Source organism: Bombina bombina, chromosome 5 (genome assembly GCF_027579735.1).
Source record: "Bombina bombina isolate aBomBom1 chromosome 5, aBomBom1.pri, whole genome shotgun sequence".
Lineage (NCBI taxonomy): Eukaryota > Metazoa > Chordata > Amphibia > Anura > Bombinatoridae > Bombina > Bombina bombina.
The window spans coordinates 373038376-373054984 of record NC_069503.1 but is presented as its reverse complement, the minus strand read 5'-3'; the positions used below and the strand labels follow the sequence as shown (position 1 = coordinate 373054984).

At 42.6% G+C, this 16609-nt stretch overlaps 1 protein-coding gene across 1 annotated transcript in view; it reads right to left on the bottom strand.

Annotated features, from left to right (window-relative positions):
- The window catches only part of PLEKHA8 (pleckstrin homology domain containing A8), a 237270-nt gene that overhangs the window by 146196 nt on the left and 74465 nt on the right, over positions 1-16609 (bottom strand). The window contains exons 6-7 of the mRNA XM_053714195.1: positions 11895-11935; positions 813-985 (exon numbers count right to left, since the gene is read on the bottom strand). Coding sequence (XP_053570170.1) covers positions 813-985; positions 11895-11935 — 214 coding nt within the window. The remainder of the gene's footprint in view (positions 1-812; positions 986-11894; positions 11936-16609) is intronic.

Here is a 16609-nt window from a genome sequence, read left to right as displayed (position 1 = left end):
CCCAGAAAATGTCTACAATCTTAAAAGCCCTTGTGAAGCCCTTTTTTTCTTGTAATAAAAATGGCTTACCGGATCCCATAGGGAAAATGACAGCTTCCAGCATTAAATCGTCTTGTTAGAAATGTGTCATACCTCAAGCAGCAAAAGTCTGCTCACTGTTTCCCCCAACTGAAGTTAATTCCTCTCAACAGTCCTGTGTGGAAACAGCCATCGATTTTAGTAACGGTTGCTAAAATCATTTTCCTCTTACAAACAGAAATCTTCATCTCTTTTCTGTTTCAGAGTAAATAGTACATACCAGCACTATTTTAAAATAACAAACTCTTGATTGAATAATAAAAACTACAGTTAAACACCAAAAAACTCTAAGCCATCTCCGTGGAGATGTTGCCTGTACAACGGCAAAGAGAATGACTGGGGAAGGCGGAGCCTAGGAGGGATCATGTGACCAGCTTTGCTGGGCTCTTTGCCATTTCCTGTTGGGGAGGAGAATATCCCACAAGTAAGGATGACGCCGTGGACCGGACACACCTATGTTGGAGAAAAGAAGATTTTAGGCAATATAACGTTTGCAAGATAGCAGTAGACTATTTGTCACAGTAGAAGTAAAAGGAAGTAGAGTGGTGGTGTATTATTTACTGATATGATAACAAATATTTCTGTTTGTTTACAATGTCTCATTATCTGATGACATATGTGGAATACATAGCTCTTGCACACATTTTCCTCATTAGACAGGTATATCATAATATGATATGATGCAGAGCTACAGAAATACAAAAATAACTCATATTAATCATCCATGTACTTACCCTCCACCACTCTGCTCTCTTCCTTATACTCCTTGCTCTCTTCATTACCCATGAAAGACACAGGTACATTCTTAGAGCTTCCCACATTGAAGTGTTCAATAATAAACTGATTGGTATGAATCCCATCTTCCTTTAAATAACCATTTTCAAGGTTGTTGTTTAATTCAGTCTTCCTAGAAACAAGATTAAAAATGTTTTGCTGTTTCTTGGGAACTTGCAAATAGTTTACACATGTCCTCACTTCTCCAGTAGAAATGTTCAATATAAAAAAGCTGTACACTCCATAAAAAAGAAAATTTATGCTTACCTGTTAAATTTGTTTCTTTTTAGATACGATGAGTCCATGGATTTCATCCTCACTTGTGGGATTACACCTCCTGGTCAGCAGGAGGAGGCAAAGAGCACCACAGCAGTGCTGTATATATAGCTCCACCCTTGCCTCCCACTCCAGTCATTCGACCGAAGTTAGGAAGAGAAAGGAAAAGCCAAGGTGCAGAGGTGTCTGAAGTTTAACAAAAAGAAAGACCTGTCTTATAAAAACAGGGCGGGCCGTGGACTCATCGTATCTAAAAATAAACAAATTTATCAGGCAAGCATAAATTTTCTTTTCTTTTTAAAGATACGATGAGTCCTCGGATTTCATCCTTACTTGTGGGATACAATACCAAAGCTATAGTACACGGATGAAAAGGGAGGGACAAGACAGGAAACCTAAACAGAAGGCACCACTGCTTGAAGAACCTTACTCCCAAAAACCGACTCAGCCGAAGCAAAAATATCAAATTCGAAAAATTTAGAAAAAGTGTGAAGAGAAGACCAAGTCGCAGCCTTGCAAATCAGCTCAACTGAAGCATTAGGAAGCAACAGCCCAGGTGGAAGGAGCCGAAACCCTATCAGGAGACTGCTGTCCAGCAATCTCATATACAAAACAGATGATACTCTTCAACCAAAAGGAAAGAAGGAGCCATAGCATTCTGACCCTTACGTACTCTAGAAAAGATGTCAAACAGAAAAGACGATTGACAAAAAAACGTAATCGCTGGAAAAGAAAATTAATTTTTTTATTTTTTTTTTGTAAACACGGACAACGTCCAAATGTGCAGAAGACTTTCCTTCTGAGAAAAGAATAGGACACAAGAAAGGAACAACAATTTCCTAATTAATGTTCTTGTCTGAAACAACCTTAGGAAGAAAACCAAGCTTAGTACCTAACATCACCTTATCCAAATGAAAAATAAGGGAAGACGAATTATATGGTAATGCCGAAAGCCCAAACATTTTTCGAGCGGAAGAAACAGCAACAAGAAATAAAACTTTACAAGATAACAACTGAATATCTATGGAATGCATAGGTTCAACAGAACCCTTTGAAGAACCTTAAAATCCAAAATCAAACTCCAGGGAGGAGCAATTGGTGAAAACACAGGCCGGACTCTAATCAGAGCCTGACAAAATGATTGAACATCTGGGACATCTGCCAGACGCTGGTGTAACAAATTAGATAAAGCAGAGATCAGACCCTTTAGGGAACTCGCTAAAAAAAAAAAACTATCTTTAAGAAAATACAAAATCCTGGGAATCCTAACTCTACTCCATGAGTAACCCTTGGATTCACATCAATAAAGACATTTATGCCCTGTCTTATGGTAAATCATCCTAATTACAGGCTTACATGCCTGAATTAAGGTATCTATGACCAAATCTAAGACACCTCGCTTGAATAGGATCAAGCATCCAATCTTCAAGCAATTAGCCTCAGAGAAACTAGACTTGGGTGGAAGAAGGGACGCTGAATAAAAGGTCCTTCCGCAACATAAGTGTCCAAGATTGCAGAAATTACATGTTCACCAGATCGGCATAACGAAGCCTGCGAGGCCACGCAGAAGCGAGGAGGAGCACTGATGCTTTCTCCTATTTGATTTGAACAATCACCCGGCAAAGAAGCGCAAACGGGGGAAATAGACGTTCTAGACTGAAGGACCAAAGAACTGCCAAGGCAGTGATCAGCTCGGACTGGTGTCCCTGAACCTGGACCTGTATCTCAAAAGCCAGGCAGTCTGACAAGATGCCATGAGATCCAACTCGGCCGACCCCATTAGAAAAGCAGGTTGGAGCATACTCCTGGATGGAGTTCCCACTCACCCGGATGAAAAACCTGACTACTCAGAAAATCAGTTTCCCAAAAGTCCACCCCTGGGATATGGAACACTGCCAGATAGCGAGAAAGAAGCCAACTGAGGCTAGACCAGAAGAGCCTTGAAGCTCGCTCTGAGTTGCAGAAAGTCTATGAAAATAACAGACTCTGCCTGAGTCCACACTCTGCGAAATCATGTTCCCTGATATAGGTGAACCAGAGATAATCATCATAGAAAGAGTCCTTTGTCTCCCGATCTAAAGTTATTTGAGGAGACAAGTTTGCATAATCTCCGTTCCATTGCTTAACTGCATAGGTCTGAGGTGGAACGAACAAACGGAAATTGAAGTGACACAAGGCGCTGCTCAGTTCATCCATCTTATAAGAATAAAAGGTAGAGTGGACCTCACCGGGGAGTGAACCTGTAACCCTCAGGTTGTTACAGAGCTCAGCCACAGTGCCATTAGCATGCTGAGCCAACTGTCCGGCTAATGTCCATTGCCGTCACCATCAGCCCAAATACCTCTATGTACTGAGCCACCGAAGGCCGAGAAGAGGACTGAAGGACTAGACCAGAATTGCCTTGATTTCCTGACCTCAGACAGAAAAAACTTAATTGATATGGAAGTCAGCATGATTCCCAAGAAAGCTACCCTTGTGCTTTGGACTAAGGAACACTCTTCCAAAGTCACATTCCACCCGTAAGCTCACGAGAAGAATAACACCATGTTCGTGTATATCTTGCTTGCTGTAAGGATGACGCCTGGACTAGTGATATTGGCCAGAGAAGGCGTCACTGCACTGCAAAGAACCGTAACTGAAGCACCGCCAACAGCGATCACAGAGTCTCCGAAAAAACTCGGACTGTGACAAGAACGAAAGGTAGGACCACGAACGGAAAGTGTTTGTCCAGAAAGGCAAACCCCAGAACTTGAGACGGTTCTCGTGAACGGCACATGAAGGCACTTGACCATTAATTCACCGTTGACATAGGTTGACCTTCTAAGATCAAGGGAGAAATGGAACAGATTAATAGTTTCCATCTTGAAGGACAGTACCCTTCTTACAAAATGGTCTGAAGATTCCCATTTTTTTGGAACCACAACCCGACCGTTAACCCCAGATCCAGTACCAGTATTAGAACTGGAACAACCACTCCCAGGTCTGAGAGGACTCCTACGCAGTGTAAGGACTTCTCTCCCTTTGTCTGATCCTCAGACAATCTTGAAACCAGAAACTGCCTCTGAGAGGAAAATAGTTATCTCCTAAACCAAACTTGAGCAAAACAGAAAGTCAGCTCCCTACAAGATCCGATCCCAGGCCGGGGTATGTTCCCCATACTGTCTTTGATTCAACAGCAGGTTATGTGTTCATCAAAATCTTAAAACGCATATCCATAAAACAAGGCTCTAACCACAAATTTCCAAGAGCTGGAACAGAGCCACCTATGCCCCCAGTTTGATAACTGAAAGGGAAGAAATTGAAATAAAGGAATAAGCCAATTGAAAGCTTTATCCAGTCCTGGATTGGATCCAAGGAAACTACTGACTAAAAATCTCAAACAACGCATCAAACCAATATGCCGTCATACCAGTGACGGTAGCAAAGTACACAGATGGTTGCCATTGTAAACCCTGGTGTGTGTCCCATGACTAAATTTTGTCCATTGGACCATCCTCTAAGGGTATAGAAGTTCTCGTAGTGATAGTTGAAACCACTCCTTCCCCCCTAATGAATGACATCCAGCCTCTTAGCTGATATGGCTATGGGAACCAGTCTTGTAGATATAGGAAATGCCCATGGCATCAATTCGATCTGAAACTGAAATTCTCAGTAACATGGAAGAACCTTCTAAAATATCCAATTCCTCTAGCAATGCTTTCACCTATGTAAAACCATAGAATGCACCATAGCCCCGAGAAGAAAGTGAAGGAAATGCAGGGCACTGCATGTGGGCCATACAATTTCGACGGAAACTATAGGAGAAATTTGTGGCCTAAACAGCAATCGCCATATAGGGAGTAGGTTCAAAAAGAAAAATAAATTTGAACAAATTGTAATAAATTTTTCACATAGCAAACGATACTGTTTAAATCTGAAAAGTAACTCTATTCCTTGTGTCATCCTCTCAAAGGATGAATCAACAAATAAACAGTTGAAATACATTTATTATAATGTACGCAGAAACAAAACGTTGCTGTCTCTTTAAATCTTAAAGTAACTCATATTAGTGTGTTGTGGTACCGTCCTACGACACAAGGGATGAAGTAATCAATAAACAGCCATAATTATTTTAATAAAATTGACACAGAATTTTTTTTTTTAACTGTCCCTTTAAATTTTTAAAAGAACGACTTATTTCTGTCGTGCAGAAAACAATCCAATAACAATATTAATATTGCTGCAACAAGACATCACTATGTACATCAAAAACAATGTCTATGCAAGTAACCGCAGAGCACTGCCTGTGGATCATAAACTAATTTGGACACTATTAGCAAAAAATTGTGGCATGGAGTGACCGGTGTTATCAAACTCCTAACAGCCTCCTCAGAAAGAGCATTTAAATTAAAAAGTAACACAGGAGAAATATGTTACTGTCTCTTTAAATTTTAAAAAGGATAACAATTTTCCATTTTAATGACTTGCAGTAAATAGGGAAAAAACAGCTTAAATAAATTTGCTGGATCACAATACCCCCCAGCAGTATCCCCCTCAGAGTAGATGGTCTCTAAACTTTTTACTGTTCACAAAGGAAAAAAAACATAATTTATGCTTACCTGATAAATTCCTTTCTTCTGTAGTGTGATCAGTCCACGGGTCATCATTACTTCTGGGATATTACTCCTCCCCAACAGGAAGTGCAAGAGGATTCACCCAGCAGAGCTGCATATAGCTCCTCCCCTCTACGTCACTCCCAGTCATTCGACCAAGGACCAACGAGAAAGGAAAAGCCAAGGGTGAAGTGGTGACTGGAGTATAAATTAAAAAATATTTACCTGCCTTAAAAACAGGGCGGGCCGTGGACTGATCACACTACAGAAGAAAGGAATTTATCAGGTAAGCATAAATTACGTTTTCTTCTGTTAAGTGTGATCAGTCCACGGGTCATCATTACTTCTGGGATACCAATACCAAAGCAAAAGTACACGGATGACGGGAGGGATAGGCAGGCTCTTTATACAGAAGGAACCACTGCCTGAAGAACCTTTCTCCCAAAAATAGCCTCCGATGAAGCAAAAGTGTCAAATTTGTAAAATTTGGAAAAAGTATGAAGCGAAGACCAAGTTGCAGCCTTGCAAATCTGTTCAACAGAGGCCTCATTCTTGAAGGCCCAAGTGGAAGCCACAGCTCTAGTAGAATGAGCTGTAATTCTTTCAGGAGGCTGCTGTCCAGCAGTCTCATAAGCTAAACGAATTATGCCACGAAGCCAAAAAGAAAGAGAGGTAGCGGAAGCTTTTTGACCTCTCCTCTGCCCAGAGTAAATGACAAACAGAGAAGACGTTTGTCGAAATTCCTTAGTTGCCTGTAAGTAAAATTTTAGAGCACGGACTACATCCAGGTTGTACAGTAGACGTTCCTTCTTTGAAGAAGGATTTGGGCATAAAGAAGGAACAACAATCTCTTGATTGATATTCCTGTTAGTAACTACCTTAGGTAAGAACCCAGGTTTAGTACGCAGGACTACCTTATCCGAATGAAAAATCAAATAAGGAGAATCACAATGTAAGGCTGATAATTCAGAGACTCTTCGAGCCGAGGAAATAGCCATTAAAAATAGAACTTTCCAAGATAACAACTTTATATCAATGGAATGAAGGGGTTCAAACGGAACGCCCTGTAAAACATTAAGAACAAGGTTTAAACTCCATGGTGGAGCAACAGTTTTAAACACAGGCTTAATTCTGGCCAAAGCCTGACAAAAAGCCTGGACGTCAGGAACTTCTGACAGACGTTTGTGTAACAGAATGGACAGAGCTGAGATCTGTCCCTTTAATGAACTAGCAGATAAACCCTTTTCTAAACCTTCTTGTAGAAAAGACAATATCCTAGGAATCCTAACCTTACTCCAAGAGTAACCTTTGGATTCACACCAATATAGGTATTTACGCCATATCTTATGGTAAATCTTTCTGGTAACAGGTTTCCTAGCCTGTATTAAGGTATCAATAACTGACTCAGAAAACCCACGTCTTGATAAAATCAAGCGTTCAATTTCCAAGCAGTCAGCTTCAGAGAAGTTAGATTTTGATGTTTGAAGGGACCCTGTATCAGAAGGTCCTGTTTCAGAGGTAGAGACCAAGGTGGACAGGATGACATGTCCACCAGGTCTGCATACCAAGTCCTGCGTGGCCACGCAGGTGCTATTAGAATCACTGATGCTCTCTCTTGTTTGATTCTGGCAATCAATCGAGGAAGCAACGGGAAGGGTGGAAACACGTAAGCCATCCTGAAGTCCCAAGGTGCTGTCAGAGCATCTATCAGGACTGCTCCTGGATCCCTGGATCTGGACCCATAACGAGGAAGCTTGGCGTTCTGTCGAGACGCCATGAGATCTATCTCTGGTTTGCCCCAACGTCGAAGTATTTGGGCAAAGACCTCCGGATGAAGTTCCCACTCCCCCGGATGAAAAGTCTGACGACTTAAGAAATCCGCCTCCCAGTTCTCCACTCCCGGGATGTGGATTGCTGACAGGTGGCAAGAGTGAGACTCTGCCCAGCAAATTATCTTTGATACTTCCATCATAGCTAGGGAGCTTCTTGTCCCTCCCTGATGGTTGATGTAAGCTACAGTCGTGATGTTGTCCGACTGAAACCTGATGAACCCCCGAGTTGTCAACTGGGGCCAAGCCAGGAGGGCATTGAGAACTGCTCTCAATTCCAGAATGTTTATTGGCAGGAGACTCTCCTCCTGACTCCATTGTCCCTGAGCCTTCAGGCGTCTGTTGTTACAATTGTCCAGTCTGGTCTGCTGAATGGCATCCCCCTGGACAGATGTGGCCGAGAAAGCCACCATAGAAGAGAATTTCTGGTCTCTTGATCCAGATTCAGAGAAGGGGATAAGTCTGAGTAATCCCCATTCCACTGACTTAGCATGCACAGTTGCAGTGGTCTGAGGTGTAAGCATGCAAAGGGTACTATGTCCATTGCCGCTACCATTAAGCCGATTACCTCCATGCATTGAGCCACTGTGTTTGGATCAGAACCGTCACCCACAGAATGAAGTTCTCCGTCCTCATGTTCTGCCACCTGTGACGCAGTGTCTGACATGGCCCTAATATTATCAGCGCACTCTGTTCTCACCCCAGAGTGATCACGCTTACCTCTTAGTTCTGGTAATTTAGCCAAAACCTCAGTCATAACAGTAGCCATATCCTGTAATGTGATTTGTAATGGCCGCCCAGATGTACTCGGCGCTACAATATCACGCACCTCCCTCTGAGCGGGAGATGTAGGTACTGACACGTGAGGCGAGTTAGTCGGCATAACTCTCCCCTCGTTGTTTGGTGAAATTTGTTCAATTTGTACAGATTGACTTTTATTTAAAGTAGCATCAATACAGTTAGTACATAAATTTCTATTGGGCTCCACTTTGGCATTGCAACAAATGACACAGGTATCATCCTCTGAATCAGACATGTTTAACACACTAGCAAATAAACTTGCAACTTGGAAATACAATTCAATTAGAATAATATTAAAATGTACTGTGCCTTTAAGAAGCACAGAAGATCTATGACAGTTGAAAATTAATAAATTGAAACAGTTATAGCCTCAATCCTTGTAAACAACACAACTTTAGCAAAGGTTTAATCCCATTAGCAAAGATAACAAATTCTGAAAGCAGGAAACAAATTACAGAATAAACGTTTTTTATCTCAGTCAAACTATAATTCTCACAGCTCTGCTGAGAGAAATTACCTCCCTCAAAATAAGTTTTGAAGACCCCTGAGCTCTGTAGAGATGAACCGGATCATGCAGGGAATACAATGAGTTGCTGACTGAAATATTTGATGCATAGAAAAAGCGCCAAAAAACGGCCCCTCCCCCTCACACACAGCAGTGAGGGAGAACAGAAACTGTCAGAAAAACAGATTAAGCAACTGCCAAGTGGAAAAATAGTGCCCAAACATTTATTCACACAGTACCTCAGCAAATGAAAACGATTTTACATTCCAGCAAAAACGTTAAACATAATCTCTAGTTATTAAACAGCTTTATGTATTTCTTACAGTGTAATTCTAGTGAAGTACCATTCCCCAGAATACTGAAGTGTAAAGTATACATACATGACATTATATCGGTATGGCAGGATTTTCTCATCAATTCCATTGTCAGAAAATAAAAACTGCTACATACCTCTATGCAGATTCATCTGCCCGCTGTCCCCTGATCTGAAGTTTACCTCACTCCTCAGATGGCCAAGAACAGCAATATGATCTTAACTACTCCGGCTAAAATCATAGCAAAACTCTGGTAGATTCTTCTTCAAACTCTGCCAGAGAGGTAATAACACACTCCGGTGCTATTTTAAAATAACAAACTTTTGATTGAAGATATAAATCTAAGTATAATCACCATAGTCCTCTCACACATCCTATCTAGTCGTTGGGTGCAAGAGAATGACTGGGAGTGACGTAGAGGGGAGGAGCTATATGCAGCTCTGCTGGGTGAATCCTCTTGCACTTCCTGTTGGGGAGGAGTAATATCCCAGAAGTAATGATGACCCGTGGACTGATCACACTTAACAGAAGAAATAGGCTACAATATTTTATTGCAATAGCCTAAAATATGTTAAACATGTCTCTTTGGACCCTGTAACACAGATCCATATAGAGAAGGTAACAAATATGGCACATTACATCAATGCCTTTACCCAATGACCACCCTCGAGGGAGCAGACATAACCTATCTCCCGGTCGGCAAGTGGATCTATTGAACCGCCGGGAGATCAGAATGAGAGCGCCATGGAAATGGCATCCCTCCAAGGACCACCCTTCGTGGGCGGCGACACAACAGTTATCTCCCGGGCGGCATGATAGATTAAATGAACCGCCGGGAGAATAAACAGTCAAAATGTAAATAATGTTTTTTAATAAAGACCGAGACAACAGTCATCCTTCGTGGAAAACATAGAATCAATACCCGGTCGGCAAGTCTTCTATGACCGCCGGGGAAAGTAACAGAGTGCCCCACTAATAAATCAAAAAAGGTGCACAACTGCCCCCTTAGTTTCCCTATCTCAAGGGAAAAAGAGTCTCACAGTCATCTCCCAGTCGGCATGTAATCGCCGGGAGATGAGATAGATTGCAAGGGGAATTTGAGTGAAACTCCTAGGGAAATACCCCTTTATGCTTTTACCAATGCTCAGCACAGACATCTCCCGAGCGGCATGTAGCTAATGAAACCGCCAGGAGAGTAAGTTCTCCTAAAGAGCTGTTCCCCACGTGTAGCTGTACATGTGCTGTCTAGCATTGTCTCCCATGAAAGGAGAAAACATACCTGTATAAATAGCCCCTCTCATTCTCTAAGGGCGTCTATACACAATTGGAGTGGCCAATTTCTTCTGAGTCCTTTTTTTCTATGCCCAGAAATAAAAAATGGCACTTACCTCACCATTTGCCGACAGCAAAGGCAGCTCCCAGGCGTGTGAAGTCCTACTGCTTACATGGAACTGAGGATTACAAGGAAAATACTGAGTAAGATCCCGCAGATGTTTATCCCCAAATAGGGCAGCAATAGTATATGGGAGGCGCAGTGAGAATTATGTCCCACAAGTTCCCATTGCTTTAAAGCCACCAAATGCTCTACTGTAGAGACTGATCTGATCTAAGCTACACCCCAGAACAAAGTAGCACACTGTGGCACCAGTTTAAAAATAATAAACTCTTGATTGAAGAATCTATAACCAACACCTTACTTTGCCTCTTCCTATCACTAACACAGGCAAAGAGAATGACTGGAGTGGGAGGGAAGGGAGGAGCTATACATACAGCTCTGCTGTGGTGCTCTTTGCCTCCTGCTGCTGACCCACAAGTAAGGATGAAATCCGTGGACTTATCGTATCTTTAGAAATAAATAAAATAAATAAAAACAAGGAAAGTTATAAAACAATCTCGGAGGGGTCCAGGGGTCCAGTTATTTTTGTTTTATGCAGACTGCACTTCCTAGGAACATGCAATGCAAAAGCAAAGATGTAATGTAGAAAAATATTTTTATTTTCTCCCAAAGATTAAAAAAAAAAAAAAAAGAGAGAGCTGTACATACAGGTTTGCAGTGTTGGCAATATGGGTAAAAGTTGCATAAAGTATTTTAAAGTTTATATATAAAATGTTATGTAAATAAAATAGGCAATGCTGTAAGCTTCTTCTGAAATAACTGTGGGTTACATAATACGGCAATCTATATTAAATAAAACCAGAATGCTATTACACAGGAAGACCAAAGGACACCCCTAGCCAGTATTCACCAAATGTCTTTCTACCTATACATATGCAAGGGAGTACTGGTTAAAACAAGCCCTGTATGCAACACATCTATAAAATGCAATAGGCAGTTTGTATAAACACACACACACACACTTGTAAGAAACTAGTATATTCAAACATACAGTTTCTTTAGTAACCCTATAGACATGCCAGATACAAAAAGGCTAGTCCAGAAACCAGTTGGAAAAAGTATCCAAGGTTCCCCCTCACATATTTCTTTTAGGTGACAGCCAAGCCCATCATAAAGGAGTCAACTAGGGTATGCACCAGGATCTAGGGTTTAATGTATACTTATCTTATGAGTGTGTGTTAGGATCAATAACAAAATCTGCTCATCAGCCCACTAGAGAGATTTAAGAAATGACAGTGTGACCCCTCATTTAAATATCTGGATACCCTTGATTATACATAAAAGGTAATTTTCTAGGTTATTATTTATTAGAAACAATGTTATGCTTACCTGTGTATTAAATTTTGATGTGAAAGTGTAGAACGGCGTACCTTAAAAAGAAGTTATAAAAAAAAAAAAATTAACTAATAAGAAAAACAGAATTTATGTTTACCTGATAAATTTCTTTCTCCAACGGTGTGTCCGGTCCACGGCGTCATCCTTACTTGTGGGATATTCTCTTCCCCAACAGGAAATGGCAAAGAGCCCAGCAAAGCTGGTCACATGATCCCTCCTAGGCTCCGCCTACCCCAGTCATTCGACCGACGTTAAGGAGGAATAATAGCATAGGAGAAACCATATGGTACCGTGGTGACTGTAGTTAAAGAAAATAAATTATCAGACCTGATTAAAAAACCAGGGCGGGCCGTGGACCGGACACACCGTTGGAGAAAGAAATTTATCAGGTAAACATAAATTCTGTTTTCTCCAACATAGGTGTGTCCGGTCCACGGCGTCATCCTTACTTGTGGGAACCAATACCAAAGCTTTAGGACACGGATGAAGGGAGGGAGCAAATCAGGTCACCTAAATGGAAGGCACCACGGCTTGCAAAACCTTTCTCCCAAAAATAGCCTCAGAAGAAGCAAAAGTATCAAACTTGTAAAATTTGGTAAAAGTGTGCAGTGAAGACCAAGTCGCTGCCCTACATATCTGATCAACAGAAGCCTCGTTCTTGAAGGCCCATGTGGAAGCCACAGCCCTAGTGGAATGAGCTGTGATTCTTTCGGGAGGCTGCCGTCCGGCAGTCTCGTAAGCCAATCTGATGATGCTTTTAATCCAAAAAGAGAGAGAGGTAGAAGTTGCTTTTTGACCTCTCCTTTTACCTGAATAAACAACAAACAAGGAAGATGTTTGTCTAAAATCCTTTGTAGCATCTAAATAGAATTTTAGAGCGCGAACAACATCCAAATTGTGCAACAAGCGTTCCTTCTTTGAAACTGGTTTCGGACACAGAGAAGGTACGATAATCTCCTGGTTAATGTTTTTGTTAGAAACAACTTTTGGAAGAAAACCAGGTTTAGTACGTAAAACCACCTTATCTGCATGGAACACCAGATAAGGAGGAGAACACTGCAGAGCAGATAATTCTGAAACTCTTCTAGCAGAAGAAATTGCAACTAAAAACAAAACTTTCCAAGATAATAACTTAATATCAACGGAATGTAAGGGTTCAAACGGAACCCCCTGAAGAACTGAAAGAACTAAATTGAGACTCCAAGGAGGAGTCAAAGGTTTGTAAACAGGCTTGATTCTAACCAGAGCCTGAACAAAGGCTTGAACATCTGGCACAGCTGCCAGTTTTTTGTGAAGTAACACCGACAAGGCAGAAATCTGTCCCTTCAGGGAACTTGCCGATAATCCTTTTTCCAATCCTTCTTGAAGGAAGGATAGAATCCTAGGAATCTTAACCTTGTCCCAAGGGAATCCTTTAGATTCACACCAACAGATATATTTTTTCCAAATTTTGTGGTAAATCTTTCTAGTTACAGGCTTTCTGGCCTGAACAAGAGTATCGATAACAGAATCTGAGAAACCTCGCTTCGATAAAATCAAGCGTTCAATCTCCAAGCAGTCAGCTGGAGTGAAACCAGATTCGGATGTTCGAACGGACCCTGAACAAGAAGGTCTCGTCTCAAAGGTAGCTTCCAAGGTGGAGCCGATGACATATTCACCAGATCTGCATACCAAGTCCTGCGTGGCCACGCAGGAGCTATCAAGATCACCGACGCCCTCTCCTGATTGATCCTGGCTACCAGCCTGGGGATGAGAGGAAACGGCGGGAACACATAAGCTAGTTTGAAGGTCCAAGGTGCTACTAGTGCATCCACTAGAGCCGCCTTGGGATCCCTGGATCTGGACCCGTAGCAAGGAACTTTGAAGTTCTGACGAGAGGCCATCAGATCCATGTCTGGAATGCCCCACAGCTGAGTGACTTGGGCAAAGATTTCCGGATGGAGTTCCCACTCCCCCGGATGCAATGTCTGACGACTCAGAAAATCCGCTTCCCAATTTTCCACTCCCGGGATGTGGATAGCAGACAGGTGGCAGGAGTGAGACTCCGCCCATAGAATGATCTTGGTCACTTCTTCCATCGCTAGGGAACTCCTTGTTCCCCCCTGATGGTTGATGTACGCAACAGTCGTCATGTTGTCTGCTTGAAACCGAATGAACTTGGTCCTCGCTAGCTGAGGCCAAGCCTTGAGAGCATTGAATATCGCTCTCAGTTCCAGAATATTTATCGGTAGAAGAGATTCTTCCCGAGACCAAAGACCCTGAGCTTTCAGGGATCCCCAGACCGCGCCCCAGCCCATCAGACTGGCGTCGGTCGTGACAATGACCCACTCTGGTCTGCGGAATGTCATCCCTCGTGACAGGTTGTCCAGGGACAGCCACCAACGGAGTGAGTCTCTGGTCCTCTGATTTACTTGTATCTTTGGAGACAAGTCTGTATAGTCCCCATTCCACTGACTGAGCATGCACAGTTGTAATGGTCTTAGATGAATGCGCGCAAAAGGAACTATGTCCATTGCCGCTACCATCAACCCGATCACTTCCATGCACTGAGCTACGGAAGGAAGAGGAACGGAATGAAGTATCCGACAAGAGTCCAGAAGCTTTGTCTTTCTGGCCTCTGTTAGAAAAATCCTCATTTCTGAGGAGTCTATAATTGTTCCCAAGAGGGGAACCCTTGTTGACGGGGATAGAGAACTCTTTTCCACGTTCACTTTCCAGCCGTGAGATCTGAGAAAGGCCAGGACGATGTCCGTGTGAGCCTTTGCTCGAGGGAGGGACGACGCTTGAATCAGAATGTCGTCCAGGTAAGGTACTACTGCAATGCCCCTTGGTCTTAGTACCGCTAGAAGGGACCCTAGTACCTTTGTGAAAATCCTTGGAGCAGTGGCTAATCCGAAAGGAAGCGCCACAAACTGGTAATGTTTGTCCAGGAATGCAAACCTTAGGAACCGATGATGTTCCTTGTGGATAGGAATATGTAGATACGCATCCTTTAAATCCACCGTGGTCATGAATTGACCTTCCTGGATGGAAGGAAGATAGTTCGAATGGTTTCCATCTTGAACGATGGGACCTTGAGAAATTTGTTTAAGATCTTGAGATCTAAGATTGGTCTGAACGTTCCCTCTTTTTTGGGAACTATGAACAGATTGGAGTAGAACCCCATCCCTTGTTCTCTTAATGGAACAGGATGAATCACTCCCATTTTTAACAGGTCTTCTACACAATGTAAGAACGCCTGTCTTTTTATGTGGTCTGAAGACAACTGAGACCTGTGGAACCTCCCCCTTGGGGGAAGTCCCTTGAATTCCAGAAGATAACCCTGGGAGACTATTTCTAGCGCCCAAGGATCCAGAACATCTCTTGCCCAAGCCTGAGCGAAGAGAGAGAGTCTGCCCCCCACCAGATCCGGTCCCAGATCGGGGGCCAATATTTCATGCTGTCTTGGTAGCAGTGACAGGTTTCTTGGCCTGCTTTCCCTTGTTCCAGCCTTGCATTGGTCTCCAAGCTGGCTTGGCTTGAGAAGTATTACCCTCTTGCTTAGAGGACGTAGCACTTTGGGCTGGTCCGTTTTTACGAAAAGGACGAAAATTAGGTCTATTTTTTGCCTTGAAAGGCCTATCCTGAGGAAGGGCGTGGCCCTTACCCCCAGTGATATCAGAGATAATCTCTTTCAAGTCAGGGCCAAACAGCGTTTTCCCCTTGAAAGGAATGTTTAGTAACTTGTTCTTGGAAGACGCATCAGCCGACCAAGATTTCAACCAAAGCGCTCTGCGCGCCACAATAGCAAACCCAGAATTCTTAGCCGCTAACCTAGCCACTTGCAAAGTGGCGTCTAGAGTGAAAGAATTAGCCAATTTGAGAGCATTGATTCTGTCCATAATCTCCTCATAAGGAGGAGAATCACTATCGAGCACCTTAATCAGTTCATCAAACCAGAAATATGCAGCTGTAGTGACAGGGACAATGCATGAAATGGGTTGTAGAAGGTAACCCTGCTGAACAAACATCTTTTTAAGCAAACCTTCTAATTTTTTATCCATAGGATCTTTGAAAGCACAACTATCCTCTATGGGTATAGTGGTGCGTTTGTTTAAAGTAGAAACCGCTCCCTCGACCTTGGGGACTGACTGCCATAAGTCCTTTCTGGGGTCGACCATAGGAAACAATTTTTTAAATATGGGGGGAGGGACGAAAGGAATACCGGGCCTTTCCCATTCTTTATTAACAATGTCCGCCACCCGCTTGGGTATAGGAAAAGCTTCTGGGAGCCCCGGCACCTCTAGGAACTTGTCCATTTTACATAGTTTCTCTGGAATGACCAACTTTTCACAATCATCCAGAGTGGATAATACCTCCTTAAGCAAAATGCGGAGATGTTCCAACTTAAATTTAAATGTAATCACATCAGATTCAGCCTGATGAGAAATGTTCCCTGAATCAGTAATTTCTCCCTCAGACAAAACCTCCCTGGCCCCCTCAAACTGGATTAGGGGCCCTTCAGAGATATTAATATCAGCGTCGTCATGCTCTTCAGTAACTAAAACAGAGCAGCCACGCTTACGCTGACAAGGGTTCATTTTGGCTAAAATGTTTTTGACAGAATTATCCATTACAGCCGTTAATTGTTGCATAGTAAGGAGTATTGGCGCGCTAGATGTACTAGGGGCCTCCTGAGTGGGCAAGACTCGTGTAGACGAAGGAGGGAA